Consider the following 26,380-nt stretch of genomic DNA (forward strand, 5'->3'; position numbering starts at 1 on the left):
AGCAAGACACCGTTGTTCTTGTACTCGAACCCTCTCGCTACAAAGGCCAACATACCATTTGCCTTCTTAACCGCCTGCTGCACCTGCATGCTTACCTTCAGCGACTGGTGCACAAGGACACCCAGGTCTCGTTGCACTTCCCCTTCTCCCAATCTATTACCGTTCAGATAATAATCTGCCTTCTAGTTTTTGCCACCAAAGTGGATAACCTCGCATTTATGAGGCTCCTTTACTTCTAAAACAATACTGACTGCTCCCAATGATACCTGTGCTCTTTAGATGTTCAGTTATAGCAGCACTTAATGCCCCCCTCCTGTCACCCCCCAGCCTTTTTTGGATGTTAGCCTAACTGGCCTTGTATTTACCAGGCTTCCGCCTTACTCCTTTTTGAACATTGGAACAACATTTGCCATCCCCCAGTCCTCAGTTACTACTCCAGGTTTAATGGAGCTCTGGAAACTAACATCCAAATTAAACATTTAGAAAGTTAGGAGTAAGAAGAGAACTTCTTCACCCAGGTAGTAATAGATTTGTCAAATGTATTCTAAGGGAGTCTTTGAAGGGACTGTATAAATGGGGTCACGGTGCAATTGTAGAGGGATAAAGGATTGATGGGCATGTTGAGAAGATGGCCAGGCACGGTTGATGTCAAAAAGTTATGGGTTTGTTAGATCTCGTGTCCCACTTCCCCAGTTAAGCTGGGTCTATGCCCCTTTCTTTTTGCATTTTAAAATTACAGCAGGAGTGAGAGCCGCCACTGCTTGCACCTGTCCCCCTTTCGTGAGGACGTCACACAAAGAGGTAAGACTGGCTGGATGTAATCCATAGGAAATCCTGCCAGATCCCCCCCTCCCCCCCACCCACATTGCCCCCATCGCTCCCCTGTGTATTTGCTTTCCAGGACCTGATCTGAGCAGTATTTCAGCCAGTGAAATTTACAAAAGGTTTGTTTTCTCGGACAACTGGCCAAGGAGCAATCGATTGCCAACGGGCAATCGGTAAATTCAAAATTGAGAGATTTTAAAAGAATGTTAAAGATCTTCTTATGCTGCAGCAAGGTTCCACAGTGATATCCCCCATCTACCCACTGAGGAGCATGCCCCAGTAGTGCCCTAACCCTGGGATTTGGGATGGGATCGGGATGCACTCCCAAAAGGCCTGGCTGGCAATTTCTGCCCTCTTATATTCTTATGTAATTCTGAGGAATGATGGGGAAGTTGAACAAGCTGAGCTTTCCCCCTTAAGTACATACAGTTTCTGCACTGTAACCGAGTCATCGGCCTTCTGATTTAAATATTCTAGGTGATTATAGATGACATTGGAAATAAAACCATACTCGAGTTTCCAGTAAACCGTTGGTTTGCGTTGGATGAAGATGATGGTAAAATTCAACGTGACATTCTGGTCGGGGGAAGCCAGACAACAGGTGAGAACAGGGATTTGATTTATGTAGTTTGGAATTTACCGATGGTCCCCATTTGCAGTAAAGGGGACAGTCTAGTGTTGATCTTTAGTATGAAAAATGTGGAGATTAAAAACTTTACTGATTCTCTGAGTACTCAGTCTTTGTTTTAAGCTTTCCTTTTATTTTGTGACCTCAATACCAGCAGCTGTCTGATCATTCCTGCTGATCTTAAACAGTGATTGCAGGAAGCCTAGTTGACTGTGAGGGGCATCACAGCCGAGCTCACTCCGAGCCTTACTTAACTTCCACAACATGCATTCACACTAAGAGAGTGAGGAGAGGCTGAGGAGAAATTTCTTTATGCAGAGAGTTGTTGGAGCATAGAATGCTTTAATAGGTGAGGCAGAGATCATTGCACCTTTTAAGGGAAGGTTAGATAAACATTAGAAGCAAAGATGCAAAGCTATGAGGAGCGAACAGAGTAGTGCATTAGTTTTTGATTGCACTCGCAATCAGAAGGCACAGACACAATGGGCCAAACAACTTCCTTCTGATCTGTACATAAGAATTAGGAGCCGGAGTAGGCCATGCGGCCCCTCGAGCCTGCTCCGCCATTCAATAAGTTCATGGCTGATCTTCGACCTCAACTACACCTTCCCGCCCAATCCCCATATCCCTCGATTCCCCTAGAGTCCAAAAATCTATCTATCTCAGCCTTGAATATACTCACAGACTCAGCATTCACAGCCCTCTGGGGTAGAGAATTCTAAAGATTCACAACCCTCTGAGTGAAGAAATTCCTCCTCATCTCGGTCTTAAATGGCCGACACCATATCCTGAGACTATGCCCCCTAGTTCTAGACATTCCAGCCAGTGGAAACAACCTCTCAGCATCTACCCTGTCAATCACCCTCAGAATCTTATATGAGATTGTTAAGTATGTGTATTGTATTGAACAATTAACACAAAGACTTAAACGTATAACTCAAACAGGTCTTTACTGGTTGGAGGTAGGGACTATACATAGGTCTTTACTTCATGCCCACAGGCGGGAACTGAGGGGGATCAGTACCCACAGTACTATTTATACCCCTATGGCCAGGAGTGGTACTGCGTATCACTACGCCCAACAAGTAGTGCAGTCCTGTCCATAGGTTCAAAGTAGCACACATATTACATACACAACATTCCTCCCTTCCTAGCTTTACAGTCATCTCCCCATTTAACATAACGTAATAACATATATACATATATAACTTCAGGTTTACATAACAGAATAACATAGATACATAGATAACTTCATGTCAAAAACAGATCACAGATTCAGTCTCTGCGGAAAACAGTTCACAGATTCAATCTCTGTGGTGTAGTCGGTTCACGTTGCTAGAGTGACTCATTCAATAGTCCTTCCATGGATTTAACAGTTTGAACTTCCGAACTGATTTGGCTCCGTTCGGAGGGACCACGTGTGTGATCTGGTAGAGGTGATAATGGTTCAGATGGGTCATCTTCTGTTTTTACTTTTCCTTTTCTGCTTCTTGGAGACTCTCTGGGCTCCATTGTCAGCTGCCACAGCTGCCAGCTGCATGCGCAGTTCCTCCTTCTCTTCCTCCTGTTTCCGTCGTAGAGCCAGCTTCTCCCGATGTTCCGTAGACTTTTGGTGCTCCTCCATGATTTCTGCACTTTGGGAGTCGAAGTTACAAGCTGGGCAGGACAGGACATCGTAATATTCGGTGTCGTCCTGAGCTAGACCAGTGAGAGGGTCGTCTATTTCCTCCATACCTAGCTGGACGTTAGCCAGCTCTTGTTCCAAATCCAGACATCTTTCCTGAAGAGACTTCTTCATGTGTACCTCTGCATCCAGCTTTTTCTGGGCTTTCAGCAAGTCGTTTACTAGTGACCTCATTTGTGATTTTAATACTTCAACTTCCTTTGGAGATTGATTGATCGGACTATGCAATCCCTCTACCGGAGCAGCTGTTTCAGCGGTCTGTTGTTCTACGTTGACGTGAGTCAGCGTACTTTTGGCATCCAAGGGCTGCTCTGTTGCAGTCATCTCAGTCTGTGTTGCCACCTCAGCTCTTCCAATAACCTTTGAGAGCTCCGAACCCCTTTCGTTTGAATATTGAAGTTCATGTTCAAGTTTTTCCCATTTCAGAGTCCTGTCCTTCAGCATATGCAGGAGTTGGCTGACCGTTAACTCCTCTGACATCAGACGTTTTGTGTGCTCCTGCTCCATTTTCTCCATCAGCTGCTTCTGTTGTCTTTCCAGATTCTCCAACTCTATATCAAAGAACTCTTTCGTTGCATTCAACTCTTGCTCAAAACGGCGAAGCATTTGTTCTAATTGCTGTTGTAGTTTGAAATGGAGTTGAGTTCGAGCCCGGTGTCCCTCAGAAATGGGCACATCAGTAGACTTGCCAGACTCAGAATCCACAGTTAAACTATGTTGTTGTTGCTCAGTGGAATTCTGTGCTGAAACTTTGTCTTTTGCACCTGAGTTGGGCTTACCATCATCCGTTCCAGAGTCTGGGCCGACTATCTTCACCGAGTTCTCACTCGTTATTGTTTGTAGGAAATGCCAGTCCATATTCATTTTCCTAATCCACTCCCGTCCTAGTAGTGGAGGACCTCCTTCAGATATCACATATAAGTCCATTATTTGACTGTCTTCGCCCTTGTGGGCCACTGCAACCTCTATTTTCCCGATGGGGTACACTCTTTGCCCCGTGTATGTTTTCAATATAATCCCCGTATCCTGTAGGGGAATATGTTGGAATAACTTTCCGTAATCTTTCTTATTTATGACCGTCAATGCCGATCCAGTGTCCAATTCCAGTTTTACTTGGACTCCTTCTATCTGAAGAGTGACCCAAATTGTCTGGAGGTCTGCACCCTTACCAGCGTTGAGTACTCTTAAGCTAGCCAGTTCATTACAGCTTAAGCTAGCCAGTTCATTACTGCTAGCGTCTGAATCGGACTCCTGTTCGGTCACCTTGTGTACCTTTGCGTATTTTCCTTGCGGTGACTTCTTGTTGCTGGTCTTCTTCCCTGACCTGCATACTCTAGCTATATGTCCAAGCCTACCACAAGTTCTACATTCTTGGTTTTTAAACCAACACTGGTTCTGATCATGCGTTGTCTTTCCACAACGATAACATTTGCCAGAACTCACACCCAATTTGTGTGCACTGAGCTCCGGTGACCGTAGCTGCATTACTGCCGTGCCTCTCGCTGCGGCTTCGTGTGCTGCTGCCATAGTGACCGCCTTCTCAAGCGTCAGCTCATTCTCCTCGAGCAGTCGCTTTTGTGTATCCTGTTTAAATAAACCACACACAAATTTGTCTCGTAGTGCATCTGTCAATCCCGTTCCAAACTGGCAATATTTCGCTAATTTACGCAATTCCAGCAAATATTCAGCATTGCTTTCATGCTGTAGCTGCCTTCTGTCGTAAAATTTAAATCGTTCCGCTAGCATCAGCGGCGTGGGGTTTAGATGATCTTTCAGGACAGTAACAATCTCATCGAACGTCTTATCCGCCGGTTCATCTGGTGATAACAGGTGTTTCAATTGCCCGTACGTCTTCGCACCCATTAAATTTAATAATGTTAGAGCTTTATCTTGGTCACGAATTTTATTGGCCTTACAATAATTTTTTACTCTTTCAACATATATGGCCCAATCTTCGAGGTCACTATCAAAGGTGCTAATATTCCCGTGTTTAGGCATTGTAGATTTGCAATTTCTCAGATTTTATTTTCTTTACTTGTTATCAAAGATGGCGGCTTCCCGCTCTTGCCGTCGTCCTCCGCCCACAAAATGGCGGTTTTCCCGCGCTTGGCGGTCTTCACCCGTCCCCCGACGCCGTCTCCCTTCAGTCCTCGAGTGCGGCCCTTATCTTCGCCGCGATCGATAGCCCGCGCTGTGCACCGCGACTCTCGCACCTTGAGCTTCTGCAGCCGCCGCGCCTTTCAGTCCGAGTGCGGCTCTTATCTTTGGTCCCGATCGCTGGCCCGGCTGCGCCCCTCACTTCAAAGCGGCCCGGCCCTTATCTGCCGATCGCTATCGCCCTACCTCTCTCTCTTCCCCAGTCCTGTCTTTACTCCGGTTCACAAGCTGATGGAGGCTTCAGGGTCCTAATGCCTGTCTCTTCCAGTCGCTGGAAGCTGTCAGGATTTCTGCTGCCCTTCAGTTTTGAGTGGGGTGTTGAGGATTGAAACCTCTCTTCAACGTCCTGTCTTTGGACGAAGCCGCCTGGAATAACTGCCGCAGGGTAAGAGCCTGACTCGTCGCCAGTGTTAAGTATGTGTATTGTATTGAACAATTAACACAAAGACTTAAACGTATAACTCAAACAGGTCTTTACTGGTTGGAGGTAGGGACTATACATAGGTCTTTACTTCATGCCCACAGGCGGGAACTGAGGGGGATCAGTACCCACAGTACTATTTATACCCCTATGGCCAGGAGTGGTACTGCGTATCACTACGCCCAACAAGTAGTGCAGTCCTGTCCATAGGTTCAAAGTAGCACACATATTACATACACAACAGAGATATGCTGATATGTTTACAGGAGTCGTCATCAGATAACTATCATGATTGGCTGATTGGCTGAATTTTTTTTTTACGCTCCTTAATGCTGAGGTTCTGAGGCCAATTGTAGCAGCACAACTACAGAACAGCTAAATCAGCACAAATCAGTGATCAAACATGGGATCTTCCTGGTCTATTTGACTCAGTACCACATCTGGTGGTGTAGGTACCTGCTGAGCCATTGATAGAGCTCCACAACAAACAGTTATCTAGAAGATGCAAATAGTTTTTTATAAGTGATTTCTGAACAATACACAGGCTCCGGGAATTTCCTCAGGGATTCTCCCAATCAGTCACCCTAACTTCAGCGGAAGATCAGCAGAAACCCTGGTGGCGCGTTGATCCTAGGTTTCCGCCCATCTTCCGTCCAAGTTGCGTCAGCCAATTGGGAAATTCCCAGCAAGGAGGCTTTCTTAGGCTACACAGGGTCCAAATTGAGGAGGGGCCGGATCACGTTGCACCAAATGTCAATCATCTGAAAAGTGGAACTCCACTCTGTGGTGCATGTTTTCTTTTCTCTTTTTGTGTGAATTTTGAGATCAATAGGATGAGGGATTTCAGCACTGGTAATAGAACATTTCCAGCTTACGTCAGTACTAAGCACTCCCAGGTGAGGTATAGCACAGGTTAAATGGAGAGCCAAGCTCCTCCTACTCTGCTCCAGCCTGCCTTATAAGCTCTTTCCTCCACTGTCACTGCACCAATGTGACATTGTGATTTCACACATCAGGCTTTCTTGTGACCTCTCTGAGGATGGTTCTTTACTTTGTGCCAATTCTTTCTGCATTGTGGGCAGTTTTGTACCCTGGGCTCAACTAGAATCATAAATAGAATCATATGGCACAGAAGGAGGCCGTTCAGCCCCCCATGCCTGTGCCGGCTCTTTGAAAGAGCTATACAATTAGTCCTACTCCCCTGCTCTTTTCCCATAGTCCTGCAAAGTATTTATCCAATTCCCTTTTGAAAGTTACCGTTGAACCTGTTTCCACCACCCTTTCAGGCAGTGCATTCCAGATCAGAACAACTGAATGCATAAAACCTTTATCCTCATCTGCTCCCCTGGTTCTTTTGCCAATTATTTTTAAATCTGTGTCCTCTGCTTACTGACCCTCCTACCAGTGAAAACAGTTTCTTCCCATCTACTCTATCAAAATCCCTCATGATTTTGGTCATCTCTATTCGATTTTCCCTGAAGCTTCTCTGCTCTAAGGAGAACAAGCCCAGCTTCTCTAGTCTCTCCAGATAACTGAAGTCCCTCATCCCTGGTATCATTCCAGTAAATCTCCTCTGAGCCCTCTCCAAGCCCTTAGCCTGCAAGTAATATAAAGAAAGAAAGGACTTGCATTTATGTAGCCCCTTACCACATTTTTCAGCAAGTTCTAAAGCGCTTCACATGCAATTAATTACTATTGAAGTGCAGTCTCTGTTGCTATATAGGCAACATGGCAACCACACTGGTCACAGCAAAATCCAACAAACAGCAGTGAGATGATACCAGGTATCTATTGAGAGAAGAATATTGGCCAGGACACCTTCTCATAGTGACATGGAACCCACTGAGAATTGGGGCTGCCCCCAAACCATTGAGGATCATTAGAAGTATCAGAGAGAGAAAGAGTTCATTCCATTTGTCTGGCCTGGATGCAAACCCACATTTTTGTTTATTCATTCACGGGACGTAGCCAGCATCACTAATTGCCCTGGAGAAGGTAGTGGTGAGCTGTCTTCTTGAATACAACTGAGTGGCTTGCTCGGCCATTTCAGAGGGCAGTTAAGAGTCAGCCACATTGCTGTGGGTCTGGAGTCACATATAGGCCAGACCAGGTAAGGGCAGCAGATTTCCTCCCTAAAGGGCATTAGTGAACCAGATGGGCTTTTACGACAATCCAGTATGCCATGAATCAGTCATTCATGAAAGAAAGACTTATGAAATAATACTGAGCGGCCTACGGGTGGCGCTGTCCGGGGAGAGTATAAATACTCGGGCATGGGCCCAGCTTGCGCAGGACATTCTTAACAGGAACTAGTGAAGGACACAACTAGACCTCCATGTTGTAAAACAGTTGATTAAAGCTTTGTTTAACGCTTAGACCAAGTGCCTAGTAGTTTTCTTACGTCACGGTAGTTTCATTGTCACCAGATTTTTATTTAATTAACTGAATTTAAATTCCCCAGCTGCTATGGTGGTGATTTGAACTCGTGTTTCCGGCTCATTAGTCCAGGCCTCTGGATTACTCGTCCAGTAACATAACCACTATGCTACTGTACCACATACCAGAGGTGAAGGGGCACTGTGCTAATTCCCTGTGCTCTCTGATTTCTTTGAAAGGGCAGTTAATTCTCAAGGGTCTGTATTAGATTTGAACCAGTGATTCCCTGTTGTGGATTGGATTCGTGAATCTTGCTACCACTTACTATATGTGATGCATCGATCTTCCCCCCCAGTTTCAAATTGCTCTAATTTGATTTTCCAGGGATTGTGTACAATATTTCTGTAGTAACTGGTAACGTCAGAGGAGCTGGGACTAACTCGAAGGTGCATATTATCCTCTATGGATCCAAGGGTCTTAAAAACAGTGGAAAAATCTTCCTCGAAGGAGGCCATTTTGAACGTGGATTAATTGACATATTTAATGCGGAGCTTGCCGCTCTCCTCAGCCCACTGAGCCGAGTCACCATTGGCCATGATAACTGTGGAGTCAGCTCTGGATGGTTCTGTGAAAAGGTGAGAAAAGGAAAATGCTAAGGAATGTGTATTGGACAATTAGGGGGTGGCTTAAACTCTTAAAGGTATTGAGCCTTTTATGGGTATAAAGAGTAAATTAAGTGCGCCACCTCACACCTCTCACATCGAGAATAATTTAACACAGTATTATAATCCTACACCATGTGATGCCACGACTGGCAGCAGGTGATTGAAAACCTAATCATCCGGTTGGGTTATTTAAATAATCAAACCTTATTGTTGTACGCAAAAAAAAATCCAGCTGCCTGATTGGATGTCTTGAGGGTGAAATTGACTTATTTATCTCACTACACGTATAGCCCAGGGAAGGTCTTCCCCTTAATATCAATTAATGGGCAGATTTATGCCCATCAGGAACTGTATTGAGATGGTCCCAAGTTCATTTCACGAATCTCCTCTTCAGTCAGCAACGTAGGGAGAATTTCATCACGTCAGTCTCTCGGCAAACATCCAGTAAAGAGATGTGCCATAGGTGAAGGAGCCTCAACCGTTGATTTTTTTTCCCCCTCCCTTCTTCCCCATAGACAAGTGCCCAGCCTCCATTCAGCTGCTTCCCTGGCAAGGCTGTTTGGGGAATTGTGAGTGTAGAATGTGCACCCCAGTGCTCTGTGGGATAGCAGGCAAAGGTATGCACAAGGAGACATATAGAGGGGAAGAAAAAAGTGATAGTGTCACCCTTGCAAGTAAATACTATGTATGGAATAGCACTGTGTCTATGGCAGTAATCCCAGGCTTCAAGTGACACCGATAAACTACCCATACTTCAATCTCACAGTTCAACACCTGAATCTACATTTTGCTGCTGCCTTGTAACATATTCCACTATATGTAACATACTCCATTATATGTAATATTCCACTATATAACACAGTCGAGCCTATGTGTTATTCTATATGTGACCTGTGCAATATCCTGTACTTAGCACACTCCAGCCTGTGTGGTAGCCCACTCCTCTTACCTGTGCAATATCTTGTGTGTAGCACACTACAGCCTATGTATATAATGCACTTAGCCTGTGCGTTACACTTGGTGTATACACTCCTAGCGATGCTATCCTGTACGTGTCACACTCCAAACTGCATTATTTTATATGCAGCACAATCTAAGCTGTGCATCAGTTTATACGTATTTATGTATATATGTATATAGAAACACTCCAGCCTGGGCATTATCGTATATGTATTTGTGCAATCTTGCAGGAAATAAATTCCAGAACATCTATTTAACTTTCCTCGCTTGCTGTTTGTTGTCTACCAGGATTCTATTCAGTCTTTTATTGATCCACACAGGTTATAGTTTACTGCCCGTTCACCGGCATTGAACAGACATTTCCCTGCAGAAAATGGCTGGATGAAGACGAAGGAGATGGACTGATTGAACGTGAACTCTATGAAATGGTTTCACTGCGACAGAAGAGACAGAAAAGTACATATGTATTTCTTTTTTAAATTATACTCAACCATTTAATTTCATGAATTTCTAAAGGAAAAAAAAATTCCTGCAGTGGAATCACTCCTGCCAGCACAATTCAGACAGGCAAAGACCAGGAAATTCGGCAGCCCATAATCCTACCATGGTCCCCCACTGCAATCCCACCAAGTATGATTTTCCAGTTGGACTCAATGCTTGCATGGATTGATCTCTGATCGCCAAAGAGAGAATGAGGATTAGTTGTTAAGAAACCCTGGGCGATATCTCTGCCAGCCTCGTCAGTGGCCATGACCTCAGCTTTGCCCCTTCCCATGATGCCCAGCACGCTCTCTTCAAGGGGGGAAGAGGGTATGCAAGCAGGCTGTTCCTCCTCCGGTGGCAGCCTGTTGCTTGTTGTTGTGAGTGACCTTCTCCTACAAGAAAGAGGGAAGTGTGTTAGTGAGAGTCTTGTGAGTTGTTTGGAGAATGTGACTGTCAGGGTGGAATAGCTGATTGTCTGTGTGCGAGAAGTGAGTTGTGGGTACGTGAGGGTTGTAATAGTGGTGAGTGTTTGAGCATGAGGACAATAGATGTTTAATAAAGTGTGGTGCAGTGATTGTAGGAGAGTGAATGGTAGTGGGGGAGGACAGTCTTGTAAGTGCTGTCGGTGTTGTAATTAATGAGCCTGGAAGTGGTACAGCTGTGAGCAGAAAGTATGAGGGATGTCTTCTTACCTTAACAGCTCCAATTAGATCATTGATTTTTTTTTTTACGGTATTGCAGCCCATGTTCTTGGTGCAATGCTCCTGGCATTGACACACTCAGTGATCTCTTCCCACTTTCTCCTCAGTAGATGTCTTGAGGGCTTCCTGCCCCCTGGGGGGAAAGGATGTCCCTCCTCCTCTCCACTGTCATACCCAAGGCCTCCAGTGCAGCATCGGAGTACCTTGGAGCCTGCTCACTCCTTGCTTCAGCCATTTGTTACTCAAGCTGTTCTTGGGTCTCTGAAACTCTCCATTAAGAGGCGCTAGCTGCCTTTAAGTAGCATCATTGACGCCTGATATTGAGGGTGGTGGGGTCTGGAACTCACTGCCTGAAAGGGTGGTAAAGGCAGAAACCCTCATCACATTTAAAAAGTACTTGGATATGCACTTGAGGTGCAGTAAACTGATAGGCTATGGACCAAGAGCTGGAAAGTGGGATTAGGCTGGATAGCTCTTTTTCGACCGGTGCAGACACGATGAGCCGAATAGCCTCTGAGCTTTCTGTGCCATAAATTTCTATGATTCTATGTGGGAAAGATGGCCTGGAGCAAAAAACAGGGCAACCCTCTTTGCAGCCAACTTACACTGCAACATTTCTCCAGCCAACTTACACTGCAACATTTCTCCAGCCACCAAATGGAGGGTTCTGTTGTCGAACGTTGTTTCCTTCCTCCACATTAGCATGAATAGCCTCGGCTCATCTGCTGCTGAAACCCTCATCCATGCCTTTGTTACCTCTAGACTTGACTATTCCAACGCACTCCTAGCTGACCTCCCACATTCCACCCTATGTAAACTTGAGGTCATCCAAAACTCGGCTGCCCGTGTCCTGACTCGCACCAAGTCCCATTCGCCCATCGCCCCTGTGCTCGCTGACCTACATTGGCTCCCGGTTAAGCAGCGCCTCGATTTCAAAATACTCATCCTTGTTTTCAAATCCCTCCATGGCCTCGCCCCTTCCTATCTGTGCAATCTCCTTCAGCCCCACAACCCCCCCGAGATATCTGCGCTCCTCTTCAGCATCCCTGATTATAATCGCTCGACCTTTGGTGGTCATGCCTTCTGTTGCCTAGGCCCTAACTCTGGAATTCCCGCCCTAAACCTCTCCGCCTCTCTACCTCACTTTCCTCCTTTAAGACGCTCCTTAAAACCTACCTCTTTGACCAAGCTTTTGGTCACCTGCCCTAATGTATCCTTATGTGGAACGGTGTCAAATTTGTTGTCTTAAAATACTCCTGTGCTGCGCCTTGGGACGTTTTACTACGTTAAAGGTGCTATATAAATACAAGTTGTTGTTGTTGTTGTTGAACTGAGACAATGAATATCAAAGCAACCTTGTACAAAGCAACAGAACTCACATTGATAATGTTGTTTTACTACATTAGCTGGCAGGTCGATTTGAAGGACGGTTTTAGAATTAGAATATGTGTTAGGCCATGGAAAGGCTGGACAGATGGCATCCCGAGGGCTTTCTGTACTCTCAACAACCACTGGGGTCCATCTTGTGAAGGACATCACTCCGTGTATAACTTCACCTAGCTCTGTCCTATTTGTAATGATATCAGCAAATAGAGATGGTATTTGCCTGTTCGATTATGATGCCTTAATAGCATGATTGCATGTATTGATTGCTTGTGCCTGACCAGCAGAGGTCATGTGACCGAGGGAAGCAAGGCAGGCAGTTTAGTTTCAGTTTCGTTCTAGATGCATCACAAGCTTGATGTCTCCTGTAAAAGCTGTATAAAGAGTTGAACAGACTTTAGATTAAAACTCATTCTCTTTCATAAATGTCTTGTCATTGAACCCACAAAGAAATCAATACACTATTCACATGTCACAGAACATGTTAAAAAAGGCTATCTTTTTTTTAACTAGAACATCCATGGTCACTGTGGATCTGGACAAGCGATATTAAGAGTGCAGGAACAGATGCTAACGTTTTCCTCCAGCTATATGGTGACAAAGGAAAATCAGATGAGATGTGTCTGGACAACAATTCGGACAACTTTGAAACTGGACAAACAGATAAGTTTATGGTAGGTGGGATGCACTGTGGGATTCTGCAAAGATCCATTAAGTTGTGGCAGTGTTCACGTGACTGTGGCCCTCCACCTCTCCATGTTACAACTTTACTGCATTCCTACCAAGTCCATAAAGCCAACTTTGGTATGAAGTTCCATCATTGATGGGTATTTATCCATACAGTTTCTCCTGTAGCTTATTGATAGATACTTACCCATAGAATTCCTACCTTCCATTATCACTTGGGCTCTGCCAGTGGATCAATCACTGCTCCCTCCACATTTCCCTCCACAATATCCGTTCACATGTTAACAAGGCCCTTGCCATCCACCACATCCTGGCTTTGACTGAAACTTGTTTGAGGATGGTGGCACATTTTCCCATACCAAACCCTTCCAGCCTGGTTATATTTTCCACCACCAGCTTTGCCCACACTGCTATGGTGGTGTGGCCGTTATCACCAAGTCACACCTTTGTCTCTCCCCCTACTCTTCTGGCACCTTCTACTCCTTTGAGTACCCCACCTTGCTCCACCCCTCACACCCCTCCTTTGAAATCCTCGTTGTCTACAGCTTCCCCAAGCCCCACCCTGAGATTGTCACAGAGAGGTCCTCCCTCAGCTTGTGCACTTAGTGACTCCTCATCCTCAATCACCTTATTCTCCGTCTCAGCTCAGCCTAGGCTTTCTTCCTATACCATCTCTAGTAGATATTTATCCAGAGTTTCTCTCACACCATCATTTATAGGTACTTACCCAAAACATTTCTCTTGTACTAACACTGATAGTCACTTCTTTACTAGAGAATTGAGGAAAAGGAGATGAATCCATCTGTACCTTTAGTACAAGTCAGCTTGGCTCAGTTCTAGTACTCTCACCTCTGAGTGCGAAGATTGTGGGTTCAAGCCCTACTCTGGGACATGAGGATATGAAAGGTACCATTACCGAGAACTTCCTCGGGGCTTCTCCGCTGTGCCTCTGCAATTTCAGCAGAACTCCCATTTACGTACATTAACAGGGTGTCCACCGAAGCCTAGCTCGCAGAGCAGAAGGCCATAGGAAATTCCCGTGTTTGTAAATACAAGTATTTCTTTCTAGAAAATTAAGCAAAGGCAGCTCAGTTGAGCAGTTCTGTGCAATTCATAGAAACATAGAAGATAGGAGCAGGAGTAGGCCATTCGGCCCCTCGAGCCTGCTCCGCCATTCAATGCGATCATGGCTGATCATGCAAATTCAGTACCCTGTCCCTGCTTTCTCCCCATATCCCTTGATCCCTTTAGCCTTAAGAAATATATCCAACTCCTTCTTGAATATATTTAATGAATTGGCTTCTACTGCCTTCTATGGTAGAGAATTCCACAGGTTCACCACTCTCTGGGTGAAGAAATTCCTCCTCATTTCTGTCCTAAATGGCCTACCCCTTATCCTTAGACTGTGACCCCTGGTTCTGGACTCCCCGACCATCGGGAACATCCTTCCTGCATCTAGTCTGTCCAGTCCTGTCAGAATTTTATAAGTTTCAATGAGATCCCCTCTCATTCTTCTAAACTCCTGCGAGTACAAGCCCAATCGTCCCAATCTCTCCTCATACATCATTCCTGCCATCCCAGGTATCAGCCTGGTGAATCTTCGCTGAACTCCTTCCATGGCAAGAACATCCTTCCTCAGATAAGGCGACCAAAACTGCACACAATACTCAAGGTGTTGCCTCATCAAGGCCCTGTACAACTGCAGCAAGACATCCTTGCTCCTGTACTCGAATCCTCTCGCTATGAAGGCCAACATACCATTTGCCTCGTTAACCGCCTGCTGCACCTGCATGCTTAACTTCAGCGACCGGTGCACAAGGACACCCAGGTCTCGTTGCACTTCTCCTTCTCCCAATCTATTGCCATTCAGATAATAATCTGCCTTCCTGCTTTTGGGTAGACGAGGAAAAGACCATCGGTACAGTGCCAGAAATTTAAGAATAGGCATGGCATCTAAGTCTACAGTTGTTCAGTACAGTGCAGGGTTCACTTTATTATTGTTCAATATTGTTTCTACCACTCTAAGCCACACCCATGTTTGGGTATTTTATATTTCAACGGTCACTGTGGATGGGTGTCGCACCTCTAAGCCTCAAACTTCACAATGCTGGAAGGGTGGTCTGCTGTCGTCAGTGACACATCGAAGGCAGTGATCTGGTGACATCCCTGTCACAGGGCAATGCCTCCTGGGTGTGTCCTCAGTGAGGGCTGACTGCTGTCACAGGACAATGTATAATCATAGAATCATAGAATGGTTACAGCATGGAAGATGGCTATTCGGCCCGTCGAGCCCGTGCCAACTCTCAGCTAGTCCCACTCCCCTGCCCTTTCCCCGTAGCCCTGCAATTTTTTTTCCTTCAGATGCTTATCCATCTCCCCTTTGAAAGATAAGATTGCGTCTGCCTCCACCACCCTTTCAGGCAGTGCATTCCAGATCTTAACCACTCGCTGCGTAAAAAAGTTTTTTCTTACGTCGCCTTTGGTTCTTTTGCCAATCACCTTAAATCTGTGTCCTCTGGTTCTCGACCCTTCTGCCAATGGGAACAGTTTCTCGCTATCTACTCTACCCAGACCCCTCATGATTTTGAACACCTCTATCAAATCTCTTCTCAATCTTCTCTGCTCCAAGGAGAACAACCCCAGCTTCTCCAGTCTATCAATGTAACTGAAGTCCCTCATTCCTGGAATAATTCTCGTAAATCTTTTCTGCACCTTCTCTAAGGCCTTCATTCCTTCCTAAAGTGTGGTGCCCAGAATTAGACACAGTACTCCAGTTGGGGCCGAACCAGTGTTTTATACAGGATCATCATAATTTCCACACTTTTGTACTCTATACCTCTATTTATGAAGCCCAGGATCCCGTAAGCCTTTTTAATCGCTTTCTCAACTATACTTCCAAGTTTTGTGTCATCTGAAAATTTTGAAATTGTGCCCTGTACACCTATGTCCAAGTCATTAATATATATCAAGAAAAGCAGTGGTCCTAGAACCGACCCCTGGGGAACACCACTGTATACCTTCCTCCAGTCCGAAAAACAGCCGTTCACCGCTACTCTCTGTTTCCTGTCACTTAGCCAATTTCGTATCCATGCTGCCACTGTCCCTTTTATTCCTTGGGCTTCAACTTTGCTGACAAGCCTATTATGTGGCACTTTGTCGAATGCCTTTTGGAAATCCATGTACACTATGTCAACCGCATTACCCTCATCAACCCTCTCTGTTACCTCATCAAAAACGCAAAAACAAATCCATGCTGGCTTTCCTTAATTAATCCACACCTATCCAAGTGACTGTTAATTTTGTCCCTGATTACTGTTTCTAAAAGCTTCCCCACTACCAAGGTTAAACTGACTGGCCTGTAGTTGCTGGGTTTATCCTTACACCCTTTTTTGAACAATGGTGTGACATTTGCAATTCTCTGGTCCTCTGGCACCACCCCCATATCTAAGAAGGATTGGAATATTATGGCCAGTACCTCCGTTATTTCTGCCCTCAATTCCCTCAACATCCTAGGATGCATCCCATCCGCTCCTGGTGATTTATCTACTTTAAGTACAGCCAGCCTTTCTAATACCTCCTCTTTATCAATTTTTATCCTATCAAGTATCTCCACTACCTCTTCCTTCACTATGTCTATGGCAACATCCTCTTCCTTAGTGAAGACAGATGCAAAGTACTCATTTAGTACCTCAGCCATACCCTCTGCCTCCATGCATAGATCTCCTATTTGGTCCCTAATCGGTCCCACCCCTCCTCTTACTACCCTTTTGGATTACCTTTTATGTTGGCTGCTATTCTATTCTTATACCCTCTTTGCCCCTCTTATTTTCTTTTTCACTTCTCCTCTGACCTTTCTATATATAGCCTGATTATCAGATGTATATGTTGTTATGTTCATTAATAACTAGACATTCTTATTATGAACACAGCTAGCTTCTGCTAGTTACTTTTATTGAGCACATGTGGACTAGGTACAGCATCTTGTAGAGGTTTCCATCTTGACTGCTGCCTTGTGGGTAGTCTAGCCTCATGGGTAATGTAGTCTTAATATATATACAGCTGGGTAGTGTAGGCCTATACATACAGCTCTACACAGCTCTACTGCTCCACCTAGTGTCCACCACAGAATGACATGTTATTGATCACTACATATGTAACCTGACATCTGTCATACGTGCTCTTTTTCTGCTTCATCATATTCTCTATCTCTTTCATCATCCACGGAGCCCTGACTTTAGTTGCCCTGCCTTTCCCCCTAGTGGGAATGTACCTCAACTGTACCTGAACTATTTCCTCTTTAAAGGCAACCCATTGTTTCATTACAGTTTTGCCTGCCAATCTTCGACTCCAGTTTACCCGGGCCAGATCCGTTCTCATCCCACTGATATTGGCCTTCCCCCAGTTAAACCTTTTTACTGTAGATTACTTCCTGTCCTTTTCCATAGCTACTCTAAACCTTATGATACTATGATCACTGTCCCCTAAATGTTCACCTACTAACACTTTACCGGGAATGGTAGCATAGTGGTTATGTTACTGGACTAATAATCCAGAAGCCTGGACTAATCATCTGGAGATATGAGTTCAAATCCTATCACGGCAGCTGGGAAATTTAAATTCAGTTAATCTGGAATTTAAAAAAAAGCTAGTATCAGTAATAGTGACCATGAAACTATCGGATTGTCGTAAAAACCCATCTGGTTCACTAATGTCCTTTGGGGAAGGAAATCTGCCGTCCTTACCTGGTCTGGCCTATATGTGACTCCAGACCAACAGCAATGTGGTTGACTCTTAACTGCCCTTTAAAATGGCCTAGCAAGCCACTCAGTTGTAAAAAAAACGCTACGAAAAACAATAAGAATGAAAGCGGACTGACCAACCGGCTAGGACCTTCTCCCTCTCCAGCACTGTAACATTATCCTTAACCAATACTGCCACCCAACCTCCTATCTTTCCTGAACACCTTATAACCAGGAATATTTAATACCCACTCCTGTCCTTTTTTGAGCCAGGTCTCAGTTATTGCCACAACATCATATTCCCATGTGGCTATTTGTGCCTGCAGCTCACTTACCTTGTTTACTACACTTTGTGCGTTCACATACATACACTGTAAACCCATCTTAGACCATCCTGTATTCTCTCTTAGTTGGACCCCACCTAATACCTTACTATTTCTTACTTTAGTGCTCTCTGCCTCTCCCAATTCTTTGAACACTTTATTTCTCCTTTCTAATGTTACAACCTGGTGCCCATCCCCCTGCCGAATTAGTTTAATCCCTCCCCAACAGCACTAGCAAACCTCCCCGCGAGGATATTGGTTCCGGCCCTGTTGAGGTGCAACGTTTCCAGCCTGTACAGGTCCCACCTCCCCCAGAACCGGTCCCAATGCCCCAGGAATCTGAATGTATCTGTGGGTGCGTCCTCAATGAGGGCTGACTGCTGTCACAAGGCACTGCCTCTGTGGGTGCGTCCTCAATGAGGGCTGACTGCTGTCACAAGGCAATGCCTCTGTGGGTGCGTCCTCAATGAGGGCTGACTGCTGTCACAAGGCAATGCCTCTGTGGGTGCGTCCTCAATGAGGGCTGACTGCTGTCACAAGGCAATGCCTCTGTGGGTGCGTCCTCAATGAGGGCTGACTGCTGTCACAAGGCAATGCCTCTGTGGGTGCGTCCTCAATGAGGGCTGACTGCTGTCACAAGGCAATGCCTCTGTGGGTGCGTCCTCAATGAGGGCTGACTGCTGTCACAAGGCAATGCCTCTGTGGGTGCGTCCTCAATGAGGGCTGACTGCTGTCACAAGGCAAGGCCTCTGTGGGTGTGTCCTCAGCGAGGGCTGCCTGCTGTCAGTCAAGTTTAAGCCAATCAGAGCATTGCATATTAAAAGTCAGTGACTGAATTACACAGGTGTTATGTAGAATAAGATTCTGTGTGGATTGATTGTTAAAGATTTAGGGGGAAAAATTTGGTTGCTTTGCGCTCCCCCCCCATTAGTGCCCTTAGAGGTTGCTAATGGGGTGCAAAGCAACTAGCGCCCGGGCGCGGCGATGTTTGCGCGCGCTCGCAAAATTGACCAGATATTTTGTGGCAGCGCTAAACACTACTGCCACGATCTCCTGCGTCCACAGATCGTGATGTCAGTCGAGTGTGCAACGCCCCGGTAGCACCCCGGACCGGATATTGAGTGGCGCCCCCTGCCTTTCCACCTGCTGCTAGCAACGACAGATTGAGGGGAACGTTTTGCAGTCGGGAAGGGACTGGGGGAGCACTATTTAAAGGCGACCGCTTCCTGCCTTTTTTTGTCGGCGACATTTTTGCACCACGCATTCTGAGAGAGAGAGACTTCTGGAGAGATTCAAAGCTGTGTTGAGGAGTTTTGGGTACTGAGCAGCACCTTGCAGGTTCTTTCTGATTTGACCTTCCTTGCATTGATTTAGAAGAGATTATGGTGGCTGCACTCTGAGCTCTTTCCCTGGGTCTCTCCATTGTTCTTTCCAGCAGAATTGATGTACAGGTCTCTCCAGACCGAGATTCAAGGCTGCAATGAGCAGGGTGTGGATGGAGAGCAAAATCGACCCTCCCCTTTAAGAATTGGCCGGCGCCAGTATGTCTGTGTTCCATTGCTGACTGACATCACATGAGGTTCGCCAGCGCTCTGAGGTAGCGCCTCGCTCCTCGGCGTTAGCACCTTAAGAAAGGTGTGTAGCGCCTGATTTAGCGCTCCAATCACCTCCAGGGGTGATAGAAGCCAAGTTTGCAGTCGGAGGCGATAATTAACGGCAGGTGCTAAACTTTGCGCCCGGCCAATAATTGCGCCCCAAACGGGGCGATACCAAATTTCTTCCCCTTACTTCCTATGTCTTGCCTCTTGCAGATTGAACTCCCAGACCTAGGAACCCTTTACAAGCTCAGAATCTGGCACGAGAAACGGCATCCCTTCGCTGGTTGGCATTTGAATAAAGTGAGTCATCAATACGCAAATGATGGATCAAGGAAAGATTATACCGTCCAACAAAGCCACACCTTCCATAGACCACGTGCAATCTGCTCTATTGTTGGTTCTCCCCTTTCTATGTGTTTGGACCATACATTTACCCATCACATTCAACATAAACCTCTGCCAATACCGAAACTCTGTCCCTTCCATGCAGAATTTCAGTGGCAACATCACTTACTCAACCGAATTGGTGAAGTAGACACGAGACTCAGAGAAATCTCTGAATTGCCTTTATCACTCAGTGCAATATTTCCAAAGAGGGGATTTTAACTCTGTCCACCCTGTGGAAACTGGGCAGAACAGGAGTTATTATCCCTGAGGATACCGCCCTGCGGCTGTTTAAAAGCCCGGTCGGTGAGCTGTCCACTGTGTCTGCGACCAGTAATTTCTGCCGGAGTGGAAGCGGAGGGCCTGTCAAGAAGGTTTTAATCTTTTCTTAGTGCGGCCCCACAAGGAAAGTTTGAGCCTCTGCTGTCCCGGTTCCAATCCCTTCGCACCCACGAAACCCTCCGAAATACCTCCCTCGCCACCAAAATATCCCCCCTCCCCATGACCTCTGGGTGGCCTGGTTTTCATCTTTATGCCCGTTTTGAGTGGGCAGTTGGCTGACAATGACCTCGATAGTAACTCCCCCCACGGAGGGCGTGAGAAGGTGGGGGGTGGGTTAAAGCATCAAATGCACGAAACTCGACCCTAACACACTGCTATGGACCAAGAGCTGGAGAGTGGGATTAGGCGTTGGCTAGCTCTTTTTCGGCTGGCACAGACATGATGGGCTGAATTGCCTCCTTCTGTGCCGTAAACTTCTATGATTCTATTTCTATTTGTATGTATCTTTATTCCCTTACTCCTGTTCCTAATCGCATATTCACTGAACACTTTTTAAAAGTAGACACAGCTAACGGTACCAGGAATGGGGGACTTCAGTTATGTGGATAGACTGGAGAAGCTGGGGTTGTTCACCTTAGAGCAGAGAAGGTTAAGAGGAGATTTGATAGAGGTGTTCAAAATCGTGAAGGGTTTTGATAGAGTAAATAAGGAGAAACTGTTTCCAGTGACAAAAGGGTTTGTAACCAGTGGAAACAGATTTAAGGTGATTGGCAAAAGAACCAGAGGTGACATGAGGTAAAAAAAGTTTTAGGCAGTGAGTTGTTATGATTTGGAATGCACTGCCCGAAAGGTTGGTGGAAGCAGATTCAACAGTAACTTTCAAAAGGGAATTGGATAAATAGTTGAAGGGAAATAAACAATAGGCCTATGGGGAAAAAGCAGGGGTGTTGAGACTAATTGGATAGCTCTACCAAAGAGCCGGCACAGGCACGATGGGCCAAATAGCCTCTTTCTCTGTTGTATCATACTATGATACTATGAACACCAGGAACCCCCTTGTGGAAAATCTTGAGATGACCTCATGTCTATCATTACTTCTGAATCAAAATGGTGGAGGGCACGTTAAGGCACCTCAGTGTGATGAGGATCACCTGCAGCACCTTTTCAGGATAGACCATGAGCAATACCAATGGAGGGAAGCTAGAGTGTCAGATACACGGAAGCTCCCAAGTGCTGGAGGCACGGTTGGTATCAGTGACAGAAAGTGGTGTTGGCTGGCACAATGCAGTGGCATGTTTGTTCTTCAGCTAGCTGTAATGTAGAGTAATGTGATATGTGATTAGACCAACAAATATCACTATGGTGAATTCCCAATGTTGGCTACACCATCAAGGAAAGATACAGAATGTAAATTGGAGCTTCCCTATAATAAGAGAAAATCTGAGGGAGAATCACCCAATAGTTGTTCTACTGTATCTCCTGATATAGATTTACAATTCATATTAATGACTTGGATGAAGGGACCGAGTGTACTGTAGCCAAATTTGCTGATGATATAAAGATAGGTGGGAAAGCAAATTGTGTGGAGGACGCAAAGAATCTCCAAAGGGATAAACATAGGCTAAGTGAGTGGGCAAAAATCTGGCAGATGGAGTATAATGTGGGAAAATGCGAGGTTATCCACTTTGGTGGGCGTGAGAAGGTGGGGGGTGGGTTAAAGCATCAAATGCACGATTCAAATCCCACTCCAGAGACTTGAGCAGATAATTCAGGCTGGCACTCCAGTGCAGTACTGAAGGAGTGCTGCACTATCAAAGGTGCCATTTTTTGGATGAGACATTAAATTGAAGCCCTGTCTGCCCTCCCAGGTGAATGTAAAAGATCCCATGACACTATTCAAAGAAGTGCAGGGGAGATCTCCGGTGTCCTGGCCAATATTTATCCCTCAATCAACATCACTAAAACAGATTATCTGGTCATTGTCTCATTGCTGTTTGTGGGACCTTGTTATGGGCAAATTGGCTGCCACTTATCCTACATTACAACGGTGACTACAGCTCAAAAATACTTCATTGGTTCAGAACGTCCTGAGGCCGTGAAAGGCACGATATAAATGCAAGACTTTCTTTTCTTTTCTCAGTATAATATCACATTCCCTGGCAGAGGGTTCCACTTTGCTTTCTGGTTGGTCTGACAGTGGCGAGTCAGATTACAAATCCAAAAGCAGAGTGCGCCCATGACAGTAAATGTGTGGGTACCAATAACACAGCGTGGGAGAGACTCAAGTGGCACGGGCAATTGTTGGGTGTCAGGCGCCCACGTCAAGTGGTAGCAACAGGAGGTCCAGTGAGTGGCAGCAGCTGGGGTACGTGTCTAATGGGTTCTTGAAGCAACATTCAGAAACCACACTCCAGGCCCTGGACTACACATAAGCAATGCCATGGGAAATCTACTCAATGTCTCAAAAACTGCGTGTGAGTGAATAAACAAATATTAATATTACATGAGATTTAATTCTGGTGATGTACTGTTACCAGGTAGATCTGGGTCTATGTGCTTTGATTTGCTGCAGGTGACTTTAATGAAGTCGCTGACAAAGGAAAAGTATAATTTCAAATGCGGGCGATGGTTGGATATTAATGAGGATGACAATGAGATCACACGGGAGCTATCTGCTGAAGGACACTTTGTGGATGAAGTCCAGCCCTGTGAGTGCACAGCTAGAAAAGCCAGACAGACTGTACTCAGACTGATATGTGATTCTTTTCTTTGTTATTAATGCTGCTCCTCTGATTTATTTTCTTGCCTCCTTCCCTTGGTTCTGATCTCGCGTTGGCTTTGCGCTAAGCCCCGGATGCAAGGGCGGGGAGGTGCACTGTCCGCACAGGCCACTGACAACGCTGCTCTTGGGCACTTGTGCATACCCTCCTCACTATTCTTTCCTTTCCTTCTGAAGAAGTGGTGCCTGGCTTTCCCTCGCTGTCTTCTTTCTCCCTCGAGGGGCCGTATGGCCATAAGAACATAAGAAATAGGAGCAAGGGTAGGCCATTCGGCCCTTCGAGCCTGCTCCACCATTCAATAAGATCATGGCTGATCATCTACCTCATCTCCACTTTCCTCCACTATCCCCATATCCCTTGATTCCCTTAATATTCAAACATTTATTGATCTCTGTCTTGAATATATTCAATGACTGAGCCTCCACAGCCCTCTGGGGTAGAGAATTCCAAAGATTCACCACCCTCTGAGTGAAGAAATTTCTCCTCATCTCAGTCCTAAATGGCCGACCCCTTATTCTAAGACTGTGACCCCTGGTTCTAGACTCCCCAGCCAGGGGAAACATCCTCACTGCATCTACCCTGTCAAGCCCTGTAAGAATTTTGTATGTTTTAATGAGATCACCTCTCATTCTTCTAAACTCTAGAGAATATAGGCCTAGTCTATTCAATCTCTCCTCATAGGACAATCCCCCTATCCCAGGAATCTGTCTGGAGAAACTTTGTTGCACTCCTTCTATGGCAAGTATATCCTTCCTTAGGTAAGGAGACCAAAACTGTACACAATACTCCAGGTGTGGTCTCACCAAGGCCCTATATATATCTTTACTATTATACTCAAATCCTCTTGTAATAAAGGCCAACATACCATTTGCTTTCCTAATTGCTTGCTGTACCTGCATGTTAACTTTCAGTGATTCGTATACATACCCAGGTCCCTCTGAACACCAACATTTCCCAATCGCTCACCATTTAAAAAATACTCTGCTTTTCTATTTTTCCTACCAAAATGGATAACTTCACATTTCTCCACATTATATTCCATTTACCATGTTCTTGCCTACTAACTTAGCTTGTCTCTATCCCCTTGAAGCCTCCTTGCATCCTCCTCACAACTTACATCCCCACCTAAATTTGTATCATCAGCAAACTTGAATATATTACATTTGGTCCCCTCATCCAAATCATTGATATACAGGAAGCTTTGTGATATCCGGCACCGACGGGACCGAGCTGTTGCCGTCCCATCAAAACTGCCGGACAAACCAGCGCTAATGTTGAAACATACGGAGCTTTGCGCTCCGACAGCTTCTAAACAGTCGGGCGTACCTTGCAAGTGTCTCTGTAGCTTAGCAACAGCTTCAGCGAGACCTTGCAGAGCCTGACTGGCGAAAAAAAAGCAACGAAAAGAAAAAAACCCAAACGAAATGGCTCCTGATTTTTGCTGGTGGATAGAGCCTCCGGATAACACAAAGTTTCCTGTAGATTGTGAATAGCTGAGGCCCAAGCACTGATCCTTGCGGTAGCCCACTAGTTACAGCCTGCCAACCTGAAAACGACCTATTTATTCCTACTCTCTGTTTTCTGTCCATTAACCAATCCTCAATCCATGCTAGTATATTACCCCCAATCCCATGAGCCCTAATTTTGTTTAATAACCTCTTGTGTGGCACCTTATCGAATGCCTTCTGAAAATCCAAGTACACCACATCCACTGGTTCCCCCTTATCTATTCTGCTAGTTACAACCTCAAAAAAGTCTAACAGATTCGTCAAACGTGATTTCCCTTTCATAAATCCGTGTTGACTCTGCCCAATCCTATTATTATTTTCTAAGTACCCTGTTACCACGTCCTTAATAATAGATTCTAGCATTTTCCCTACTACTGATGTCAGGTTAACTGGTCTGTAGTTCCCCGTTTTCTATCTCCCTCCTTTCTTAAATAGTGGGGTTACATTTGCTACCTTCCAATCTGTGGGAATCGTTCTAGAATCTATGGAATTTTGGAGGATGACAATCAATACATCCACTATCTCTATAGCCACCTCTTTCAAAACCCTAAGATGTAGGCCATCAGCTCCAGGGGATTTATTGGCTTTCTGTTCCCCATATGCTCCTATTTTTTTTGTTCTTATGATGGCACCCGCTTCAGCAGCAGATCCCATTGTCTTCCCCAGTTCACAATCGGGAAAGTGAATGGCCTTCGCTGTCTGCCCACCGAGTGTTGAGATCGGAAGCTCACTATGTACAGGGAAACACTGCAGATCTACAGCTGCTGCTCTCTGCCACAGTGGGTCGGTAATCTCTAACTGTCTGGGAACCGCTGAGACACTGAGGACTTTCAAACCAAACCCTGCCAAGCAGAGCTCTGAGCCTAAAGTCAGGATAAGTTCAACATCCCTGATAGTCATGATGTTCTATGTGTGTTCCTTGCAGTGGTGAAGTATCGGGTTATCATCTGCACTGGCAAGGTTGGGGGCAGCGGCACAGATGCCAATGTCTTTATTTGCCTGATAGGCCTGCAGGGAGACACAGGGGAGAGGGTGCTTTATGACAGCAAGAATAACGTCAATAAATTTGAGAAGGGCAACGTGAGTACAATATGTGTATTCTTACCAGCAAGTCTATCTGTACCCTGATTTACCCAGTCTGTCTATACCCTGATTTACCCAGTCTATCTGTACCCTGATTTACCCAGTCTGTCGATACCCTGATTTACCCAGTCTATCTGTACCCTGATTTACCCAGTCTATCTGTACCCTGATTTACCCAGTCTGTCTATACCCTGATTTACCCAGTCTATCTATACCCTGATTTACCCAGTCTGTCTATACCCTGATTTACCCAGTCTATCTGTACCCTGATTTACCCAGTCTATCTATACCCTGATTTACCCAGTCTGCCTATACCCTGATTTACCCAGTCTGTCTATACCCTGATTTACCCAATCTCAATAATTGTACCCTGATTTACCCAGTCTGTCTACACCCTGATTTACCCAGTCTGTCTATACCCTGATTTACCCAATCTCAATGATTGTACCCTGATTTACCCAGTCTCAATAATTGTACCCTGATTTATTCAGTCTCAATGATTGTACCCTGATTTACCCAGTCTCAATAATTGTTTCCCTGATTTACCCAATCTCAATGATTGTACCCTGATTTATTCAGTCTCAATGATTGTACCCTGATTTACCCAGTCTCAATGATTGTACCCTGATTTACCCAGTCTGCCTATACCCTGATTTACCCAATCTCAATGATTGTATCCTGATTTACCCAGTCTGTCTATACCCTGATTTACC

The 26,380-nt window shown here is 45.4% G+C and overlaps 1 protein-coding gene across 1 annotated transcript in view; it reads left to right on the top strand.

The window, feature by feature from the left end:
• loxhd1a (lipoxygenase homology PLAT domains 1a) overlaps positions 1–26,380 on the top strand; it is a 164,812-nt gene that overhangs the window by 14,921 nt on the left and 123,511 nt on the right. The window contains exons 5-11 of the mRNA XM_085975347.1: positions 1,303–1,426; positions 8,476–8,726; positions 10,037–10,172; positions 12,797–12,957; positions 19,844–19,930; positions 22,869–23,004; positions 25,510–25,664. Of these exons, the coding sequence (XP_085831473.1) occupies positions 1,303–1,426; positions 8,476–8,726; positions 10,037–10,172; positions 12,797–12,957; positions 19,844–19,930; positions 22,869–23,004; positions 25,510–25,664 (1,050 nt within the window). The remainder of the gene's footprint in view (positions 1–1,302; positions 1,427–8,475; positions 8,727–10,036; positions 10,173–12,796; positions 12,958–19,843; positions 19,931–22,868; positions 23,005–25,509; positions 25,665–26,380) is intronic.

Source organism: Somniosus microcephalus, chromosome 2, assembly GCF_052327205.1.
Source record: "Somniosus microcephalus isolate GS21.2 chromosome 2, FLI_Smic_1.0, whole genome shotgun sequence".
Lineage (NCBI taxonomy): Eukaryota > Metazoa > Chordata > Chondrichthyes > Squaliformes > Somniosidae > Somniosus > Somniosus microcephalus.